The sequence below is a fragment of the Lepidothrix coronata genome, unplaced genomic scaffold (genome assembly GCF_001604755.1).
Source record: "Lepidothrix coronata isolate B3197 unplaced genomic scaffold, Lepidothrix_coronata-1.0 Scaffold101, whole genome shotgun sequence".
NCBI classification, from domain to species: Eukaryota; Metazoa; Chordata; class Aves; order Passeriformes; family Pipridae; genus Lepidothrix; species Lepidothrix coronata.
This window is the reverse complement of record NW_016690281.1, coordinates 578,741-598,647: the sequence shown is the minus strand read 5'-3', so window position 1 is coordinate 598,647 and position 19,907 is coordinate 578,741. Positions and strand designations below refer to the sequence as shown.

Below are 19,907 nucleotides of genomic sequence, written 5' to 3'. Positions count from 1 at the left end.
TCAGGCGGCTCCTGGCTGTGGCTGCCGGTACCGGTACAAGCGGACGGTGCCGTCGTGCTGCCCGGCCAGCAGCCCGGCCCCGGCCGTGGCCCAGCGTGCCAGTGCCCAGCGCCCCGCGGGGCCCGGGGGCAGCACCGCCGTGCACCGGCCCCGCAGCAGGTCCCACACGGCCACGGCGCCCGACGTCAGCACGGCCGCTCCCGCCGTGTCCCACACGTCGCCCTCCAGGTACCTGCAGGGACACGGGGGGGGGGTCAGCACACAGCAGGTGCAAAGACACCACGCAGGGCAGTGTTTGTTCCCTTGGCTCGGGGTTCAGGTACAGATTAATGGCCAACTGCAGCCAGGCTACGGTCCGGGCTGTGCCTCCAGCGCAACTGCGAAGGGTGAAGGTCAAGAAAATACTCCTTGAGACTCAGAACATACTTGAAAAAGGTGTACTCTTAAAAAAGGGGACTCTTAAAAAACAACTCTTTAAAGAAAGCCCCATCCCTGGAAGTGTTCGAGGCCAGGCTGGACAGGGCTTGGAGCAACCTGGGCTAGTGGAAGGTGTCTCTGCCCATGGCAGGGGGTGGAATTGGACAATCTTTAATGTCCTTTCCCACCCAAACCATTCTGTGATTCCATGACTGTTCAGTAAGCAAGATCTTGATCTGCTGCTACTCCCATACATCCATCACATTTCCTGTGTAAGGAACACTGCAAGGCTGAGCCTTAAAGCTGAGGTTGAGCCTGCTGACACCTCAAAACACAAGGCACGGGAAGGAAAAGGCCATCTGCCTGCAGCACTGCTCCACACAAACCAACCTGGCCCGGGGCTCCCCAGCAGCCCAGAGTGCCACTGCTGCAGGCAGCACCAGGCTTGCCTGAGGAGCCCAGGGACACAGGCCCCCAGTCCCAGTGCTGGGGGCAGGGGGCCAGGGCACAGCGGGAAGCGGGCAGGAAGCGGCCCATCCACACCCCCAGCCCCCCCAGCCGTGCACCGGACACGAGGCAGCGCCGGATGCAGCCCCTTATCACTGGTGAGATGGCAACGGGATCCCTGCCAGCTCCACTCGCTGGGTCCTCCCACAGCCCCTGGAAGGAGCCAGCCCAGCCCCCAGCACTTGCCTCCCCGCAGGGCTGGGGGGGGGGGAGGAGAACATCACCCCCCGGCTCCTGCCCGTCCTGGGGTTGAAGGCCACCACACGGAACGCTGGGTTTCCACAGGACTCGCTCTCTTTGGCATGTGGATGACTTAAAACAACAAACAGAAGGCCCTGATAGAGAGAGGGAAAATACATCACTAAAAACAACAGCAGGAGGGGAAAAACTCAAAGAATTTTCCAAAAATTAACAGCTGCAGTCTCTCTCTAATCACAGCCCCATGGACAGTGATACATTATTTTTACTGAAGAAAACAGAAATGGTTTACTTTCCTTATCAAATAAGATAAAACCCAAAGCAGCTGCTGGCTGATAAGGGCTGATGCAACACAGCAGAGTGACAGCTCAGTGACTCGATGGATTTATGCATTTACCTTCAATCCTCTAGAAACCTCAATCCTTTGTGTCCCCAGCCCAGTCAGTGTAGCCCAAGCATGAAGAGAATTTCATGTACGTACCGAGTCGGAATATGCTCGATGGCAGATGGAAGCTGGGTAGGAATAACCAACATGCATCTTCCTCAGGAGCTGGCCTGTTTTCAGATTCCTGCAGTTGGTGAAAACACAAACTCTGACACATTTTCATCCTCTAATCACAGTTACACCACTATGCAGGACCGACACGGGTTTGGTTCCACATCAGCCAAACAAGCCAAGAGGCCACAGGGAGGGTGTAATGAGAATGATGCAAAAGCAATGGAATTACAGTAGCACAGTTCATTCCCTGTCCATGTGACTGTGGGGCCACACTGCAGGCCCTCTGACAACCACCATTTCCAGGGTGGCTCAGCACCCAGCCAGCACTCCTGCACAACCCTGCAGCTTTCTGCTACAGCCTCCACCCCCTTCAACCGTGTAATGGCAGAGGAGACACTGACCACACCACGATGCTGTTGGCAGCAGTGGTGCCCACCAAGGCCTCTCTCATCCCTTCTACTTCAGCAAAGGCTGTAACAGTTTCTTCAGGGGGCATCAGGGTCTGCCTGTCCTTGCTCCTGAAGGGAGATCAGCACATAGAAAAGCAGTTGAAAAAACAAGTGCCCAGCACCACTCCAGGAAGAACAGGAACGCACTTTTTCTACATCCAAGATGTTTCCTCACTTTTGTCCCACCTGCCACAAAGACCACCAAAAACCAGCACCCCCAAACTCACCCTCCTGTCCCTGAGAGCCACACCATCTCCACTTGCTGCTCCTGCAGAGTCCTGCTGCTGCTCACTAGCCTCTGGTCCTTTAGCCCAACAACTGCTCTTATATTCCCAGATTTCACTAGGGAGTGCCTGAACAAGTCAGTCTCAGAAGAATAAAGCAACGTCCTAAATCAAGAGACAAGCACATACCATGACAGGAGGAAGCACCACTCAAACATGCCATAGCATATACAAATCAGCCTATGTTTACTCAGTCTGCCAGCTCTGGGGTGAATGAACCAGTCCTTATAGTTGACTTTTAGAAATCCCTTGCACCTTTTCCAGTTGCTAAAGCAACTGAGAAAGTAACACATTAGTAAAAAGATAATTTCAGCCACTACTAAGATAGTAGTGAGGAGAGCTAAGCTGCAACTTCTTAGGGTGCAAAGCGCTAGTAATAAACAAATACAAAACCTTATTTCTCCAATCTCCAGCTCTCCCAGTGCTACACACACGAGGTTACAGGTGTCTGGCAGAGGAACGATCTGAATTACAGGAATCTGGGACAGCAAAACAAGAATTCAGTGTCACCCACAGCGTCCCTTTAACTTTATTCTCATTTTCTAGACTGTTTCAAGTAAAATGATGTGGAGCAGAACTAATTTTCAGACCACTCTCAAGAAGCACACTTGGACAAACAGCTGAACTGTCTGCTGCCTGTTTACCTAATTAAACAATCCCTATTAATATAAGAGGCAAAAAGAGTCTCTAAGGAGTGTAAGCGGAAAGAGCACAAGGCAGTGGCTGAAGTGCAGCCACCATTCTGTGCATGGAGTATCAAATTCCTGTAGGTAACTTGTGGCCACAGAAGCTACAAGCTCCTTGTATCTTGGGAACTAACACATAGGGCAAGAAAATTGCCATAAATTCTAGAAAGAAGGACGGTGTCCATACCTCTCCCAGCTGCCAGGTGCAGACCTTTCCCCAGTGGTTGGGTGCCAGAGGTTCCCACAGGGACACGGAGCTCTCGGAAGCAGTGACCACACGCAGCTCCCTGCAGCCAGCTGCTTCCCACCACACTGTGCTCACATCCACGGCACAGGAACCTGAGGAATCCTGCCCAAAACAAACAGCGCTGGTTTTTCTCTGATAGACATGATTATCAGTTGCATTTTTGTTAAACTTGGTCTTGCAAAGCTGCTGCTGCCACAGTAACAATTCCCTGCTGTTCCCCCACCTTTAGCTCCGACACAAGCTGCAAGTTCTCTTCTTTGGGGCCATCTGGCAGCACTGGAGTCAACTGTTCTGCTCCATCATTTTTCTGCACAAACAAGTAAAGGAGGAGGATAGTTAAACTTTGAAATGACATTCAGCACCTGCAAGAGCGAGGCAGAAGTGTTGTGTGCTCTGTCACAGTCATGCAGTCACTCTGCATGATGTTGCTGGAGAGCCATGATCCATGCAGGACTAGCATGCAAAGAGGCCTTTCCCCTGAAGTCAGACAAGACTCTGGGAAAGGGGATTTGCCCACAAAACTCCTGGCTTAGTACCCCTGGCAAAGAGCCCAGCTTGTTACCTGTTCAGAAGAAGCTCTGCAGGATCCCTGCTCTTTGCTCTCTGACTGCTGATGCTTATCCAAGGCCACAGCCTGATCAGATTTATTCTTAGGACCTCTTTCGTCTGCTAAAGCAAACATGGTACCTTGTTCCTCCTCATTTGTGGCAGCCCCTGCACCACAGCTGTCCGGGAGCAGTGGCATGGCAGGGTCCTTGTGTGCCCCATCCCCCAGGACCTGGGCAGCTCCTCTGGAGGAAGGCAGGGTCCCTTGCGAGGTGGGCACAGAAGGTGTGCCTGGTAAGACCTCACTGTGCACTGCAGGTAAAACACCTGGGGTTGCACCCACAGCAGGGAAAACAGACGAGGAAATCTGAGACTCACGCTGGGTGGGAGCCCCAGCTAAGACAGTCTCCATGGGAGTAAACAGCAACTCATGGGTGGAAAGGTCCTTCTTGGAAGCCGGGCTTTCCACACGGGGGAGCTCGGGCAATCTGGTTTTGGAAGGTGAAATCAAGTTACTTCTGAGACTTTTTTCTTCTGGATTCATTTGTGCACTTGGTGTGTCCTGTGGAGCCACGCCATCCCCAGACACACTCGGAACAAAATCCTCCAAGTCATTCACAGGGGAAGATTTCAATTTCTCCAGTTTCAGTACTCCAAATTCCTCGTTTGGTAGGTGGAAGTCCCTGATGCCCAGCCTGGGGACCAGCCACTGGGGGCTGCGGAAGGAGAAGAAGGAGCAGCGAGTGTCGGGGTCTGCAGCAGGAAGGCCCAGAGCAGCAGGACCCTCTGAGCCCGTGGGACAGCTGTGCCCTCTGCTGCTGTCATCTAAACACAAGAATACAAGAGAGAACATCAGCAACTTGCCTTTTCAGAATCTCTCATCCAGACTGCCACTCCAATATATTTAAAAAAAAAAAAAAGAAAAGAGCCATATCCATCTTAAGACATGGAAGTGGCACTTTTCTGGAAAGACATTACAATCTGCAGTTGCTCTGCATCAAGCCTTCAGCTCAAAGGTCATGTCCAAAGCCTGACAGAATTGAGTGCTTGCTCAGTTTGGTTTGTTGGGTTTTCTCCCAACACTTTTCACAATATTCACAGACCCTCAGACTCTCAGGCTCCGTCTTGTGTTTCACACTTGTTAGCACTAAAAGAAAATACTCATTAGTATGCACACTCAATTGGAGGAACTGATGGACACCCATCTGCTGGAAATCAGCTCCAGTGTGCACAACCTTTGCTCCAACAGCAATGGCAGCTCAAGAAGTTCTCAGCCCTGCTCCTCTGCTGTTCACTCCTTGTCACTGGGCTGAAGTAAAAGTTTCTGGAATTGTTCAAGGAACATGGGCACCACAATGATCTAATTTTTAAAAAAATATCTTGTTTATAGAAAAAAAAAAGAAATGGTTAATCCCCCTCATATTTCCTGACTAAGCACTGCAGGGTGTGAACAGCAGGGCCTGCACTCACTGGACGTTCCCCTGCCTGTGGGAATGGGAGTTCTGGGGAGTGCTGACTGTGAGGCAGTACCTGCTGAGCCCTGCCGGGCGCTGTGTCTCGCAGAGCAGCGCAGGGAGCGGCGCAGGGGGACGCTGATCCCAGGGAGTGGGTCCGCCCCGCCGGCTCCTCGCCGGCTCTTCACGCTCGCCACTGGATGTTTATCAGCCTGACACACAGGCGAGTTGGCTTCCAGATCTCCCACGTGCCTGGCAAAAGTTTCATTCCCTGGGCTCACGGCATCGCTGCTCTGAAGTGGATTTTGAACCTGCTCCAACAGGCATTTCCCCGGCACTTGGCTCCCTCCCTGAGAAAGATCAGGGCCCGCTGGCTGTGCAGCTTCAGTCACTCCTGTCTCTCCAGACCCCAACGCTGCAGCACCAGACAACTTGCTCTCATCTGAGCATGACTTTTCAAGGTTAGCATCACAGTTTTTCTTTTCACTCTGGCTCTCACTCGACAGCAGAGCACTGCTTTCCCTGGCCATTATGAGGTCCACACTCTCTATAAGCTCCTGTGACACTGGACGCACGGGGGCTTTGCAGGCAGACCTTCTTCTTCCCTTCTGTTTCCTCTGGGATCGACTCTGCTCTTGCCTTGTGCTAATGATGCTTTTCTGAGAAATGGATCCAAGTGAAGTGCTGCTGCTGCTGGACACAGGAAGAGATTTCTCAGAACTACTTGAGTTTGCTGGATCCTCTTCTGCCCCAAGAAAAGGGAACGGCATGACCCCTGACTCTAAATCAGCCTTAGCTCTCTCCTGGGAGGGCTGATCTAAGTTTGCATCTTTCTGCTTGCACTTACTCCGCTGACCTTTCTTGCTCCTGCCCAGCTGGCTGAGGATTACAGCATCCAGGTCCACCTTCCTCTGGCAGTTGGACATGCGGCGAGTTGTCCTGACGTAGTACTCGACAGGGAAGAGCAGCCCTTCCACCACTGTGCAAGAGCTCAGCGTGCCCTCGGGAGCTGTCGCCTCCTTGGGAGGAAAAAGTCTTGACTGACTTTCAAGCTGTTGACTCTCCAACAGTTCTCGAGCACTGCCCAGAGCACGATCTGCAGGACAGGGATTTAAGGTATTGCCGTCACTTTTATCTCCTTCATGGCTTTTGCTCTCCTTGGTTACAGTGTTATTTCCGTCCTCAGGCAATACTTCATTTTCTGACACTAAATCCAGGAGCCCACATAATTCTCCCTGATCTTCATGCAAACTCTCACTGTCCAGTTGTTTTATTACACCGGGGCATTCTTCTTCTCCATCACCTCTGGTGTCAAGTAAAAGAGAGTCTCCCTCCTGTGAACATGGCTCACGGCTGCCAGGTGTGGTCACAGCCCTTGGGCACTTGAGCTGCCAGACGTCACTGCTGTCCCTGACCACATGTGGGGACAGCTCAGGCTCTCCTGCAGTGACACTGCCCTCGAACACCTCCTGTACAGCTCCTGAGGCAGCATCAGGAGAGAAACTGTTTCCTTCTCCCTTCATAAGAGCTGGCCTGCATGACCTTTCAGGATGTTCCTCAGTGTGCGAGAGGGTGCTGTGCCTGAACACTGGTGACTGAAGCTCTTCTGCACTGGCAGTTTGATTTTTCACTGTTTCATCAGTGCTGATTACATGCCCATCGTGCACTGATTTCCCTTCCCTTGATTCCAGAGCCTTTGTCCGTCTCCTCAGCTTCATCATGCCTCTGGAGGTTTGGGATGTTTTCTCCTCAAGGACAGGCCTAATTATCCCACAGCACAGGCTTTCCTGGCTGGCCTGAACACTTTCTGCCCGTGAGCTGTCCTGTAGGTTAACCTCATCATTGGAGAACTCTGGAATGTGTTTAAATGTGACAGATGTTGCCTCCTCCACGTCAACATCAGAGCAGGTTTTAGTCTGTAACTGAGGGAGTCCACCTCTGTCAGCACTAGGAGATGCATTATCTTTAGAACCTGGGGGGAAAAAAGTCACACGTGTAAAGTACTCTCAAAGTCCTGTCCAAGAAAAACATCACTTTGTTAGGAGGAAAAGATGGGGATCTTACAGTCAGGATCAGAGCACTGGAGACCTGGTGAGGAAGGAAGCAGAGGAGATGTTAGTGCAGAGCATGGCTCAGCCCAGGGGAAGGGCTGTGTGTGGGTCTGGGGGCAGCAGCGGCCGAGGGGACAGCGGGTGAGGGGGTCGGCAGGGCCGGTCCATTCCGGCTCCACAGGGGCACTGAGGGGCCACAGTCCGGGCCCCGGACCCACCGCCTGGAGAGGGCAAGGGGGGGCACAGGGCGGCTGACGGGGTCCCCAGGCGTCCCACCATCTCCCACCTGGGGGGCTCCGCTCCCGCCATCTCCCACCTGGGGGGCTCCGCTCCCGCCATCTCCCACCTGGGGGGCTCCGCTCCCGCCATCTCCCACCTGGGGGGCTCCGCTCCCGCCGGCCGTGGCTCCTGGCTCGCTCGGCTCGCCGCGCCCGCTGCGGACACACAACACCCCGGCGGGGCTGGGACCGGCTCCCGGGGCCCCGGTGCCCCCCGCCGTGCCCCGGCCCGGCCCTGCCCGCTCACCCGCAGCCGGATGACGGTCTCGCTGTACTCCCGCCTCAGCAGCGCCAGCTTCTCCCGCAGCTGCAAGAGACACCGCGCCGGGCTGGGCTGGGACCGGGACCGGGACCGGCCCTGGCCCCGCCACCGGCCCCGCGGCCCCGCCCGGCCCCGCACCTTCTCCCTGTCGGCGCCGCTCAGGGCCGCCGCTGCCCGCGGCTCCTCCATGGCAACCGGGGCGGCGGCAGCGCGGGCGGAGGTGACGCGGCGGAAGCGGGGCCGGGCGGGGCGGCCATGGAGCTCAGCGAGATGCTCTACAACAAGTCCGAGTACATCGAGACGGTGGGCCCGGGGGCCGGGGAGCGGGGGCCGGGGAGGCGGGAGGGGCCGGGGAGCGGGGGCCGAGCCGGGCTGGGCTCGCCGGGGTGTTGCAGGGGCGGCGGGGCCCGGGAGAGCCGCCTTGACGCGCCCGTTCTCCCCGCAGGCCTCCGGCAACAAGGTGAGCCGGCAGTCCGTGCTGTGCGGCAGCCAGAACATCGTCCTCAACGGCAAGGTGAGAACATCGTCACCGTGTTTGTGCCTGAGCCTGGCCTTGTGTCTGGCTCACTCTGTGCTGCTCGGGAGCACAGCCGCTGATTCCAGCCTTCTGTGCTTTTGCTTTGTTCTCGCTTTTCTTTTGACTGAAAGAATCCTCTCTAAGGTAACATAATCTTGCTGGAGTGACCAGACCTTGGCATGACTCTGTGTAACAACTGCTAGGAACGGCTAGGAATTGGATCTCACCTACCTCTCTTCCCTTCTGCAGACGATAGTTATGAACGACTGCATCATCCGTGGAGACCTGGCCAACGTGCGGGTGGGACGGCACTGCGTGGTCAAGAGCCGCAGCGTCATCAGGCCGCCCTTCAAGAAGTTCAGTAAAGGGTAAGAGGCCCCTTCTTTTTGGGAGACACCTGAAAATATCTGTCAACTTGACTGAGACTTTTATTCAGAGAACCCTCTTCTGCAGCAGTTTGCAGAAATACATCTGTCTAAACCTGTCTCTTTCTCAAATGTTCAACTGTGCCTTGAGGGTTAGTGTTCACTTCAGGCCAATATGGAAAGGCTGGGATATATTAGAATAGCAAAGTAAAGAGCACGTTTCAGTTGCTCTTTGTTTATTTACATCTTCCTGGTGCTCATTTGGGCCATCCTTTAGAAAGAGAAGAGAAAGACCAGTTACTGTTTTGTCTCCCTTAGCACCAAATCCACATCTGCTAATCCATCTGGGGATGAGAGACTCCACGGGGTGATTTTGGGTCTAGCAGTGTCAGTTTGTTTGTTGTGCACCAAACAAATACCTGTCCTGTCACAGGGTGGCTTTCTTCCCTCTCCACATTGGTGACCATGTGTTCATAGAAGAGGACTGTGTTGTCAACGCGGCCCAGATCGGCTCCTACGTGCACATAGGCAAGAACTGTGTCATTGTGAGTGCCATTTTGTCCTCTCTGCAAACTCCTGGGTACTGCTGAGGCTTTGGGACGACAGCTGAGAGGTGTCTGCACCAGCTGGCTAGAGCAGGCACTTACTCTGCGCTGTTCCTTCCTCCTCCTCTTCCTTCTCTGCAGGAAGCAGGGCTTTCAGGTTTGCTTTTCCAAGGACAGCAGGTTCAGCTGCTGCTGGTTGGAAAATCCATCCCAGCAGTGTTGTCCCTATGGCTAACGGGACTGCCCGAGGAAGGCAGCCTGGCCGCAGAGAAAAGTGGAGTCGTGTTTCTGTGCAAATAACACCAAATAGTCAAGGTTGCTGAGGTAGAAAAGGTCTTGCTGGCACTGCATGACTCGGGCCAATTTGCACATTGACTTGTTAATGTGCAGCTACCTGTACCTGTGCTAGTTAAAAGCAAACATGTTTTTCCTCAGAAAGAAAAGTTAATTCTGTTGGGAGGAGCATTCAGTCATGGTAAAGAATTATTCCTGTGATCCCTTATACAGAATGTGTTTTGAGCAATTAATCTTCTTGAAATTTAGGTAATGTATCAGTAATAAGCAAAAGATCTCATGTTTATAGTGTTTTAAGTATGAACTTTTCCTGTTCTCTGTTTTAGGGTCGTAGATGTGTTTTGAAAGACTGCTGCAAGATCTTGGACAACACAGTACTCCCTCCTGAAACTGTAGTCCCACCTTTCACTGTTTTCTCAGGCTGCCCAGGTATGCTCCCTCTAATTTCTCTTTCACAGAAGTGTGGATAATGTGGATATTCTTATTTTAAATGAGATTGTTATAACAAAGTTGCTTCTTAGCATTTAGTGCCTAGAAATAAAGGTATCAGGCAGTTGCTGCACTGAAAAGTAATAGTTTTAACTTGTGAAACTCCCTGCCTTAGTGCACAGCAGGTAGAGGATGCATGATGACTGATGTCAATACTGTTGTTCTTCTTCCAGGACTCTTCTCTGGGGAGCTCCCGGAATGCACCCAGGAACTCATGATTGACGTTACCAAGAGCTATTACCAGAAGTTCTTGCCACTCACTCAGGTCTAGTAGCCTATTTCCCATGTTTCAGGCACACAGGAGCATTCTGGGGGTGGGGAGAGGGATGTTGTCCAGTGAGACCAGGGCCCGGCCCTCCACTCTCCTGAGCACTTGTGTGAGTGTCCCTCAACACCACCAGCCTGGCCAAGCAGTCCCTTGTGAAAGCTGCTGTGTCCTGTTCAAACTTTGTATGCTCATCCGATGTACTCCATTCCACGTTGTCTGAACTGTGCCACTGAATGTTCTGGAGCTGGGAAAGCTGATACACCTGCCTTAGGGCAGCAGCGGGGGAATGAGGCAGAGCTGACATGTGCTCTGCAGCCTCAGCCTGTCTGGTCAGTTCTGTCCTAGCCCAAAGCCTGGCCTTTAGGTTTGCTAGCCCAGCAGGGCTGGTTTGGGTGTGTTCTGGACGCCTACCAAGGTTTGTTAGACCCAGAGCTTTCCTTTTGCAAAATCCTTGCTGCTCCATAGGCCTGTGGGCTGAGATGGATGGCCTCTTCCTTTTCTCCCTGGGATTCTCTTCTGTAGGGACATCGTTCATCATCCTGCTATTGGCTTTAGGAATTTTGGCTGACATTGACACCTGTCTTTCTGTGCCTGACAGGATGTTTCTTAGCTTTTAGCTCCTGAAGCAGACTGACATCAGTCCTGTCCTCTCACCCCTCAGGGTTAGTGTTCTTGTGGCCAGTGTGTGTTCTACTTCTGAACATCGCAGACCTTAAAGAGCCAAAGGCCTTTGGGATGAGGTTTGCCATGTCACTCACAGAATTCAGTGCAGCAGAAAGTGGGTAATTAAAAGCAGAAACCAATGGTGGATGAGAGAATGCTGCAGCTGTCCCCATTTATTACCCAGTGTCTATATTTGCAGAGAGCTCTTTGGTGCTTTTCTGCATTGTGAAGCTTAGGAATGAGACTCAGACTTCTTGAAAAGAGTGAACATTTAATTTTGGACATGTAGTAGAGCAGGAATAGTTCTTTCTGGGAGCAGCCCTGAAAGTTGGAGGCATCTGATGCTTGTATATCTGACTGAGTACAGACAACTGGCTGCACATGAGTCTGCCTGCTCTGGTTGTGCTCTACTAAAGCTTAGCATCATACTGCTGTAGGTTTTAAACTGGGGCTCCTGCATGTTGTAGTGTAGCAGCTGGGGCCGGGACATTAGGTGTGTAGTAGGTGTGTGGTTGTGGATGAGCAGCCCTGGAGCCCTCAGCTGATCTGTGCAATGCAAATGCTGATAAACCTTCATAGCAAACAGCTGTACAAGTACTAGTGTGTGTAGTAGCTGCTGTTCATCACATGTAAAACCACTGACCGGTTTGTTTGTATTTTTACTGTACATAAATTAAAGCCTCTCCAGTTACTCAAGTGACTCAAGGTTGTACCTCTTCAAATCAAACTTGAGACTAGACTGAGGTTCCTGCTGTGCCTGGGCGTGAGCCACAGTCCCTTGTTCTGTGACTGTTACAGGCTGTTCTGGCTATCAGAGTGTCAGTGCATTAAAGAAGTGGAGTGAAACAGCTGCTTTCTCCCTCTGAGGGGCTGGAGAGGCCTCCCCTGTCACCAGACCCGACACGTTTGGGGCTTCTTGTGAGATTCTCTGCAAGTCCGGTGTTCAGAGCGTGTCCTTGGGTGTCCCTGGCAGTGTCTGGCAGGAGCGTGGTGTCTGTGCTGTGTTGCCATGGTGTCACCTCAAAGTTTCAACACCACATCCTGCGTTTCACCGGGATCGCTTGATCAGCAGCTGCAGCGGCTGGCAGAGGGGTGCAAGGAGGGATGTGAGTTGGGATGGAGTGGGATGGCAGCTGGAAAAGTGCGAGTGATGCATTTCCACAATCACCTGAGAGCAGAGCTGTAGAGCATGGAGGGATATGTCACTGCAATTACATGTTTTGTGGCCTACTCTTCCTTCTAACAGGCTGAGCCAACCCTTCTGCCTTAACTAAAACCTCTTTTATTGTCTCTGTTAAGGTGGCCTCTGCCAGGGCCTAAAAGCAAGCTGCCACTGAAGATCCCTAACACCCAGCACTGTTAACATTCCTTACATTGGCCACTTTCTCCTCCTGTCTCTGAAGCATCCCTCTGACCTGGGCTCACCTCTCCGCCTGTGCCAGCTCTGGGAAGATGGAGTGTCAGTGGCTGCCACAGCCCAGGGAGTCCCAGCTCTGCTGGCAGCGTTCGGTCCAGCGTGGTGCAGTAAAACCTGACCCATGGGGGCTGTGTCTGTAGCCAGAGGAGCTGCAGGAGTGGGGAAGCATGTCCTGCAGGGAGGGGAATGCCTTCTTTCAGGAATCCTGTACAAACACGGAGCACTTCAACCCCTAAGTCGCTGTGTTGCTTCATTGATCCTGCCTTGCTCCTGTGTGCTTTGCTCCGGGTTGCTCCAGCCGACGGGCGGGCCATGCTGCCTGTGTTTCCGGTGTTCAGAGTCCCTGGAACACACCTCCTGCTCTGTGCCAAGCGCCCATGGCTCAGCAGGAGGAGCTGAGGTGGCCTGTGAGGGGCTCTGTGGGAAGGTCACGCAGTCACCGGGCGAGTGGGGGCTGTGTCTGCTTTGTGGGGAGCAGAAGCTCCCGAGATGATCCAGCTCCATGGGGGGCATGACTGTGGTGATCTGCAGGGCTCAGGGCTTGGTCCTGTGTGCTGGGCTCTCCAGGACACCCTGGGGACCAACGGCCTGTGCCAGTGGGTCAGGGCCAGCTGGGGCACTGGCTCAACTCACAGGGCCAGCCTTCTGTTCTTTGTTAGCCAAGGCTGAAAGAAATAGCTACTGCTGATGGGGAAGGAAGGCCAAAGGAGGTGAAGTCCCTGCCCTCATCCTGCTTCCAGCCAGGTGGGACTGTGTGTACCTGGAGGCAGAGAGCAGGCACCTGGGCTGGGCCACTGCTGCTGGTTTTGTGCCCTTTTGGGTTATTTTTCATTGGTGTTTTGTTCTGTGCCAGCGGGCAGCAAGGTGGGGTTAAGGGATGGGAGCATCCCATGGTCACTTCTCTTGGCAAGTGGTGCCAGGCCCGGGAGCAGCGCCGGTGGTGGGGTGCCCTGGGGTGGGGGGTCACTGAGCAGCGTGTCGTTGAGGGGAGTGGGAAGAGGAGGGTGAAGAAATCGTTGGTGAGGTCAGGGAGAGCCCAGAGAACTGTGAGAACGTCACCCCAGAGGGAGCGGGAGCGAGGGGGAGCCAGTCCGGGTCCCGAGTCCCCGTTGCGGTCCCGCCGTGCCCCGGCAGCGGGAGCGCGCCCCGCGCGTGCCCGGCAGCGCCCGCGCCCAACGGCCGGCGGCGCACGCGCAGGGGCGTGTCCGAGTGCGCCCGGCCCCGCCCCCGGCGGCGCGTGCCCCTCTCGGCTCCCATGGTGCCCCGCGCGCGCGTGGATTTTAAATCCTCGGGCCAATGGGGAGCGGCCGCGCGCGGTAACGGCCCGGGGGGTTTGAATCGGGGCTGTCCGGCACCGGCACCCACCGACCCGACCGACCGCACCGAGCCCGGCACCGGCACCGGCACCCACCGACCCGACCGACCGCACCGAGCCCGGCACCGGCACCGGCACCCACCGACCCGACCGACCGCACCGAGCCTGGCACCCACCGAGCCCGGCACCGACTGACCGACCCGACTGAGCCGGCACCGACCAACCGGGACCGAGCTGAGCTGAGCCGAGCCCAGCACCCACCGACCCGGCATCGACCGACCGGACCGAGCTGAGCCTGGGACCGGCACCCACCGACCCCCGCACCGACGGAGCTCAGCCCAGCCCCGGGCCCCGCCGCTGCTCCGTCCCCGAGCTGTGCTCGCACCCGCCGCTCCTCGGCACCGGGACCCGCCGGTGTTCCGGGACCCGCCACTCTTCCGACACCGAGCTGAGCCCGGCCCAGGCCCCGCCGCTGCCCCGGCCCCGGCAGAGCCCCCCCGCAGTCCCGCACGCCATGAGCGCGGCGGGCGGGAAGGCGGCGCGGCCGGCGGCGCTGGCGGAGCCGCCCCGCACGGAGCCGGCCCGGGCGGCGGCGGGCGGGAAGGAGGTGCCGAAGGTGCTCGTGGACCCGCGCACCCGGCGCAGCTTCGTGCGCGGGCGGTTCCTGGGCAAGGGCGGCTTCGCGCGGTGCTACGAGCTGGCCGAGGCCGAGAGCCGGGAGGTGTTCGCGGGGAAGGTGGTGCCCAAGTCGCTGCTGGTGAAGCCGCACCAGAAAGAGAAGATGTCCATGGAGATCGCCATCCACCGTAGCCTCTCTCACCGTCATGTCGTCGGCTTCCAGGGCTTCTTCGAGGACGCCGACTTTGTCTACGTCGTGCTGGAGCTCTGCCGCCGCAGGGTGAGGGGCAGGGTCTCGGGGGGGCGGTGGGCACCGGTGTCCCTCGGGTATGGACCGTCCCCTTCCCCCCTGTCCTCCGGCACTGACCCTGTCCTGTGTCCCCACCCCGACACTGACTGAGCGTCCCCCGCAGTCGCTGCTGGAGCTGCACAAGCGGCGGAAGGCGCTGAGCGAGCCCGAGGTGCGGTACTACCTGCGCCAGACCATCCTGGGCTGCCAGTACCTGCACAGCCACCGCGTCATCCACCGCGACCTCAAGCTGGGCAACCTGTTCCTCAGCGACGACATGGAGGTGAAGATCGGTGAGTGCCCAGGTCGGGATGTGTTGGGGACCCCAGCCCTAGGACTAGCCGGCCAGGTTGTGTCCGGTCACACACCCCTCCTTCCCATCTCTCCAGGTGACTTTGGCCTGGCCACCAAGGTCGAGTACGACGGTGAGCGCAAGAAGACGCTGTGTGGGACCCCCAACTATATCGCCCCAGAGGTGCTGGGCAAGAAGGGGCACAGCTTTGAGGTGGACATCTGGTCCATCGGCTGCATCATGTGAGTCAAAATACCTTTGCAAGGCCAGGGGGGTGGGTGATCCCTGTGGTCCTGGTCTTCTTGGCCCATCCGAGCTTTAGTGTGAGCCAAAGCTCCAGGTCGCAGTCCCTGGAGCTCCTGGCTGAGCCCGGCTGCCAGCCAGCACCTGACCTTGCCTGTGCTCTGACGTGCTGGGGTGCTGTCTGTGGGCTGATAGGTCCTCAGTGTGACTGTCCCAGGGCATTTCCCAAAAGCATTTCCCATTCTTAACTGGAACTTCCCCCGCAGGGTGCTAGATCCCAGCTTCCCTTTCCAGGGAAAGGGAAGCACAAGTACAAGTAGCTGTTAGCACTGCTGAGTGTCCAATGCCAAATGTGTTCCCTCTGCCAGGAAAGCCCCCAGGTGTGCTTAAAAGAGGGTCACTTCCACACAGAATCTTGAGTCTCTTTTGCAAAACTGATGCCCTTTTGTCTGGGAATGCCCAGGTACACTCTGCTGGTGGGGAAACCTCCCTTTGAGACTTCTTGTCTAAAGGAAACGTACCTCCGGATCAAGAAGAACGAGTATACCATTCCTAAGGTACGGTGCTTGCCATGGAGGATCCATTCACCTCACAGCAGTTCCCTGTCAGCCTCCTGCTGCACCCCCTGTGTCTGGCACTCATGTAACAGGGCAGTGGCTGTTACTGCTGGGTGGGGACAGTTGAGTCCGTGGTGGAGTGAACTTGTAAAGGTTCCTCCTGAGGAGCCAGCTGGTGTCTGCCTCCCGATCCAGCAAAAATCCAAGCTGGGCAGTTGGCACATGAGGGTGAATGGACACAAGCAAGTCCATGAGGTCTGGGCCGGGTCCCCAGTTCATCCCACTGCTGTTGAGTTGGTCTTGCTTAAGTCAGTTGACTTCAGGCTGTTAGGAGACAGCTCTCTGTGCTGCCCAATTCTGCTTCCCCAGGCTTGTGTCCTGTTTGCCTGATGCAGCACTGGAGCTCTGCTCCAAGCAGAACTTCCCTGGGTCATGAATCCAGTTGGTCTGTCTCTAGTGCATGTCACCTCCTGGCCTCTGTCTCTAAACTCCACCTGTCCCTCAGCACATCAACCCCGTGGCTGCGAACCTCATCCAGAAGATGCTGAGGTCCGACCCTGCCACGCGCCCGACCATCGACGAGCTGCTGAACGACGAGTTCTTCACCTCGGGCTACATCCCCAGCCGCCTGCCCACCAGCTGCCTCACGGTCGCTCCCCGGTTCTCCATCGCTCCCAGCGGGATGGAGCTCGGGCGGAAGCCGCTGACGGCGCTCAACAAAGGTGAGTGTGAGTGCACCTGATGGCGCTCAACAAAGGTGAGTGTGAGTGCCAGTGCCCGTGTGCAGCTGGGCTGCAGTGCTGCACAGAGCCTGCCTGGCCTCCGGCAGCATCCAGAACCCTCAGTGTGGCACTCCCGTCATCTCCCGATTCTCATGGAAACTCAGAGCATTTTGTGGTCAAGGGAGCTCTCCTTGCTCTGCCTGGGAACAAAGTGGGGAGGAAGTACGGCAGTAGCTGTAGCTCTGTGGCAATGGGCACAAAGGTGCACGTGAAGTTCTGCCTGAACGTGAGGAAGAACTTCTTTCCTGTGCAGGCGACACACACTAGAACAGGCTGCCCAGAGAGGGTGTGGAGTCTCCCTCCTGTGCCATGTGCTCTGGGATGATCCTGCTTGAACAGGGACATGGGACCAGATGCCACACTGTGGTTCTTTCCAACGTGACCCATTCTGTGTGTGTTGCCTATACCTGCCTTCGGAAACCTCTCCCTGGTCACAGCCTCAGACTCTCCTTTCTTCTGGCCCAGGACTGGACAGCCCTGCACTGGAGAACTTGCCGGACAAGGAGGAAGCAGCGGGACTGCGGGAGGTGGGAGATGCTGTCACCTGCCACCTGGCTGACATGTTGCAGCAGCTGACAGCAGTCAATGCAGCCAAGCCCTCTGAGAGAGTGGCGGTGAGACAAGGTGAGCCTGGGGCAGCCCATGGGCTTTGTGGGGTGCACAGTGTTTGGAAAATGTCCCCTAACAAGCTCCTTTCTTCTTGCAGAAGAAGCCGAGGACCCAGCCTGCATTCCCATCTTCTGGGTTAGCAAATGGGTGGACTACTCAGATAAATATGGACTAGGTAAATACTGTGGGGGCAATGCTTCAGGCTTTCCTGATGTCTGAAGGGGCTGGGGAAAGCCTGAATTTGGGTCTTTAATCACCACGTTCCTGTGATGTGTCCAAGACCACTGCCAGGGATGTCACCAAATACCCAGAAAATTCAGAGCAGTGGTCACTGACTATCAGCCCTGGCCACTTCCAGGTGGACAGGGGTTACCTGTGCATGAGATGGCCAGGCTCTCCCCAGCCTGTACAGGGACCCACAATGGCAGCTGAGGCTGTTTCTGCAGCAGGTGATGCAGTAAGGGAGATGACAAATGCAGAGGTCAAAAAGTGCCTCCCAGAACTCCCACAAGGAGACCTGGCAGGGACTGGTGGGGTGCCTGTTGGGGGTCCCCTGGGGGATACAACTGTCTGCCTTTGTGTTTCCCACGGCTGGTGGGCCCCTGAGTTTGCAGCCTCACGGGGTCCCTTTTGGGCAGGTTACCAGCTGTGTGACAACAGTGTCGGGGTTCTCTTCAATGACTCCACTCGCCTCATCATGTACAACGACGGGGACAACCTGCAGTACATTGAGCAGAACAGCACCGAGTCCTACTTCACTGTGAGGTCCTACCCTTCCACCCTGAACAAGAAGGTCAGTCCTGAGGAAGGCAAGCCTGGCTGGGGAGTGGTGAGACTCCTGCCAGCCTTGGGCTTTGGTGGCAGGGTGGGTTCTAGGGAGAAACATCTCAAACTGAGGGTCACCTGGTGCTCTTCAGGCTTCCTCTGGGTGGTGACACATGGCCCCAAGGACAGATACTAGCATCTCTGTTTCCCTCTACTGTCTGAGGCTCATTTATGAGCAGTTTCACAGAAATAAGTGCTTGCATGACTTGCGTGGACTGAAGTGTTCAGCAAACCGAGGCTGAAGTGTCTCAGTCTGAGTTAACTTTGAGGATTTGCACAAGTTTGTGCAGTGGCACCTCAAGCGGTGAAGGATGTAAGGAGGCTCTGGGACTGTGATGGCAGTCCCAGGGTCACCCTCAGCTCCTCACAGCCCATCCCATCTGCAGATAACACTACTGAAGTACTTCCGGAACTACATGAGCGAGCACCTGCTGAAGGCAGGGGCCAACATCACACCACGGGAGGGGGACGAGCTGGCCCGCCTGCCCTACCTCTGCACCTGGTTCCGGACCCGCAGCGCCATCGTCCTGCACCTCAGCAACGGCACCGTGCAGATCAACTTCTTCCAGGTGAGGCCCTTCCCGGGGCTGTGGCTCCAGCTGCTCAAGGGCTCTGGCTGCACGTGATGCTGCTGGGAAGGCATCAGGAGGTGATCACCCGAGCCAAGGCTTTTGCCCAGGGAGCTGAGCACTGGAGGTTCCTCACTGCCTGTGCTGGTACCTGAGCCCCCCAGATGTGCCTCGCTCATGGAGGGGCCAAGCTCTCGAGCAGCAGGGAGGATGCTGCAGTCAGTGCTGAGCTGGCTGTGCCCCTTTGCTGCACTCTGAAGGAATTCTGCAGCAGGGCCTTGTCCCCATGCTGAGGGTGTGGCTGGGATGGCACATCCACAGGAAATGCTGTCCCTGAGCAGCACGGTGCTCAGGGTGATGACCGTGTGTTCTCTCCCCCCAGGACCACACCAAGGTCATCCTGTGCCCTCTCATGGCTGCTGTCACGTACATAGATGAGAAACGGGACTTCCGCACGTACAAGCTGAGCCTGATCGAGGAGCACGGCTGCTGCAAGGAGCTGGCCAGCCGGCTCCGCTACGCCCGCACCATGGTGGAGAAGCTCCTCAGCTCCAAGTCTGGCTCGGGCCGTGTGAAACCCTCTGCTTAGACCTTGTTCTTGCTGGACTCAGCATCTGTGCCAAACTGCCCAGCTGTGGAGGGAGAGGTCTGGGAGCTTCCCTCCTGTGGCACAGCTGGGCTCCCACTCTTGGATATGGGCTCATTGCCACAAGGAAGCCCTTGTTGCTGTGGGAACAGTGTTGATCACTCCGACTGATGCCCAAAGGTTTCTTGATCCCCACTCCTAATGGAGTGGGTTTTTTAATTCCATACATAGTCTGTTTTTCTAACTTCCCAAAGCCAAAAGCCTGGCTCCAAACCAGCCCTCTTGTTTGAGGCACCTGGGCCTGCTCTTGGGAGAGCAGAGCTGTCACGTGAGGTGTCTGTACATGGCTGCACCCTTGCCTTGGGCTTCGTTTCCTCTTGTAGAAGCTCAGGTAAGGTATTGAACGTGCCCAGGGTGAGACCGAGCAATCGGCCTTTTAATACTGAAACTACACGAAACCTCAACTTTTGTATATTGCATAACTTGATTAAAGATTGTTTGCCGCAGCATCCAGCCTGTCACAGTTCCCTTTGGTTTGCTGAGGGAGGGAGCAGCACCTCTGCCTTCCCCTGTGACTGAGAGCCATCCTCTTACCCTTCAGCCCGGGGCTGGGCATGCCTCTCGCTCTGCTCCACTTGACAAGGAGCAAGAGGGAAACTGGCAGAGGGTGATGGGAAGTGGGGAAGGGAATAAGTTGTTTTGGGAGATGCTCTTGGGAGCAGAGAAAGGTGGGTGAGTTTACTTCTCCAGTGTTGGGGAACCTTCCCCTTTTGCAGATGCTTGGCT

The 19,907-nt window shown here is 55.7% G+C and overlaps 3 protein-coding genes across 3 annotated transcripts; 2 read left to right on the top strand and 1 right to left on the bottom strand.

The window, feature by feature from the left end:
- On the bottom strand, positions 1 to 8,099 carry PALB2 (partner and localizer of BRCA2). Its single transcript, XM_017823030.1, has 14 exons — positions 8,017 to 8,099; positions 7,864 to 7,923; positions 7,715 to 7,772; positions 7,352 to 7,375; positions 5,364 to 7,259; positions 3,850 to 4,658; positions 3,511 to 3,594; positions 3,228 to 3,389; positions 2,748 to 2,833; positions 2,298 to 2,459; positions 2,023 to 2,139; positions 1,604 to 1,691; positions 1,111 to 1,259; positions 1 to 232 (listed from the first exon to the last, which is right to left on the bottom strand). Exons 1-14 carry the CDS (start codon positions 8,065 to 8,067, stop codon positions 1 to 3), a joined length of 3,978 nt encoding a protein of 1,325 aa, XP_017678519.1. The 5' UTR covers positions 8,068 to 8,099.
- DCTN5 (dynactin subunit 5) lies at positions 8,069 to 12,669 on the top strand. Its single transcript, XM_017823219.1, has 7 exons — positions 8,069 to 8,181; positions 8,324 to 8,392; positions 8,645 to 8,763; positions 9,194 to 9,305; positions 9,926 to 10,028; positions 10,262 to 10,353; positions 12,319 to 12,669. Exons 1-7 carry the CDS (start codon positions 8,134 to 8,136, stop codon positions 12,337 to 12,339), a joined length of 564 nt encoding a protein of 187 aa, XP_017678708.1. The 5' UTR covers positions 8,069 to 8,133; the 3' UTR covers positions 12,340 to 12,669.
- Positions 12,670 to 14,265: 1,596 nt separating this feature from the next.
- PLK1 (polo like kinase 1) lies at positions 14,266 to 19,628 on the top strand. Its single transcript, XM_017823189.1, has 10 exons — positions 14,266 to 14,649; positions 14,783 to 14,951; positions 15,048 to 15,192; positions 15,657 to 15,750; positions 16,256 to 16,472; positions 16,998 to 17,156; positions 17,239 to 17,316; positions 17,780 to 17,934; positions 18,353 to 18,535; positions 18,918 to 19,628. Exons 1-10 carry the CDS (start codon positions 14,266 to 14,268, stop codon positions 19,122 to 19,124), a joined length of 1,791 nt encoding a protein of 596 aa, XP_017678678.1. The 3' UTR covers positions 19,125 to 19,628.
- The last annotated feature ends 279 nt before the right edge of the window (positions 19,629 to 19,907 follow it).

Coding starts and splice junctions, on each gene's coding strand:
- PALB2 (XM_017823030.1), bottom strand. CDS start 8,067: ATGGAGGAGCCGCGGGCAGCGGCGGCCCTGAGCGGCGCCGACAGGGAG. Junction 7,924..8,016: donor GCGGCGCCGACAGGGAGAAG/GTGCGGGGCCGG, acceptor TGTCTCTTGCAG/CTGCGGGAGAAGCTGGCGCT. Junction 3,595..3,849: donor GCAGAGCTTCTTCTGAACAG/GTAACAAGCTGG, acceptor TTGTTTGTGCAG/AAAAATGATGGAGCAGAACA.
- DCTN5 (XM_017823219.1), top strand. CDS start 8,134: ATGGAGCTCAGCGAGATGCTCTACAACAAGTCCGAGTACATCGAGACG. Junction 8,182..8,323: donor AGTCCGAGTACATCGAGACG/GTGGGCCCGGGG, acceptor TTCTCCCCGCAG/GCCTCCGGCAACAAGGTGAG. Junction 10,029..10,261: donor TGTTTTCTCAGGCTGCCCAG/GTATGCTCCCTC, acceptor TTCTTCTTCCAG/GACTCTTCTCTGGGGAGCTC.
- PLK1 (XM_017823189.1), top strand. CDS start 14,266: ATGAGCGCGGCGGGCGGGAAGGCGGCGCGGCCGGCGGCGCTGGCGGAG. Junction 14,650..14,782: donor TGGAGCTCTGCCGCCGCAGG/GTGAGGGGCAGG, acceptor CGTCCCCCGCAG/TCGCTGCTGGAGCTGCACAA. Junction 17,317..17,779: donor CTCAGATAAATATGGACTAG/GTAAATACTGTG, acceptor CCTTTTGGGCAG/GTTACCAGCTGTGTGACAAC.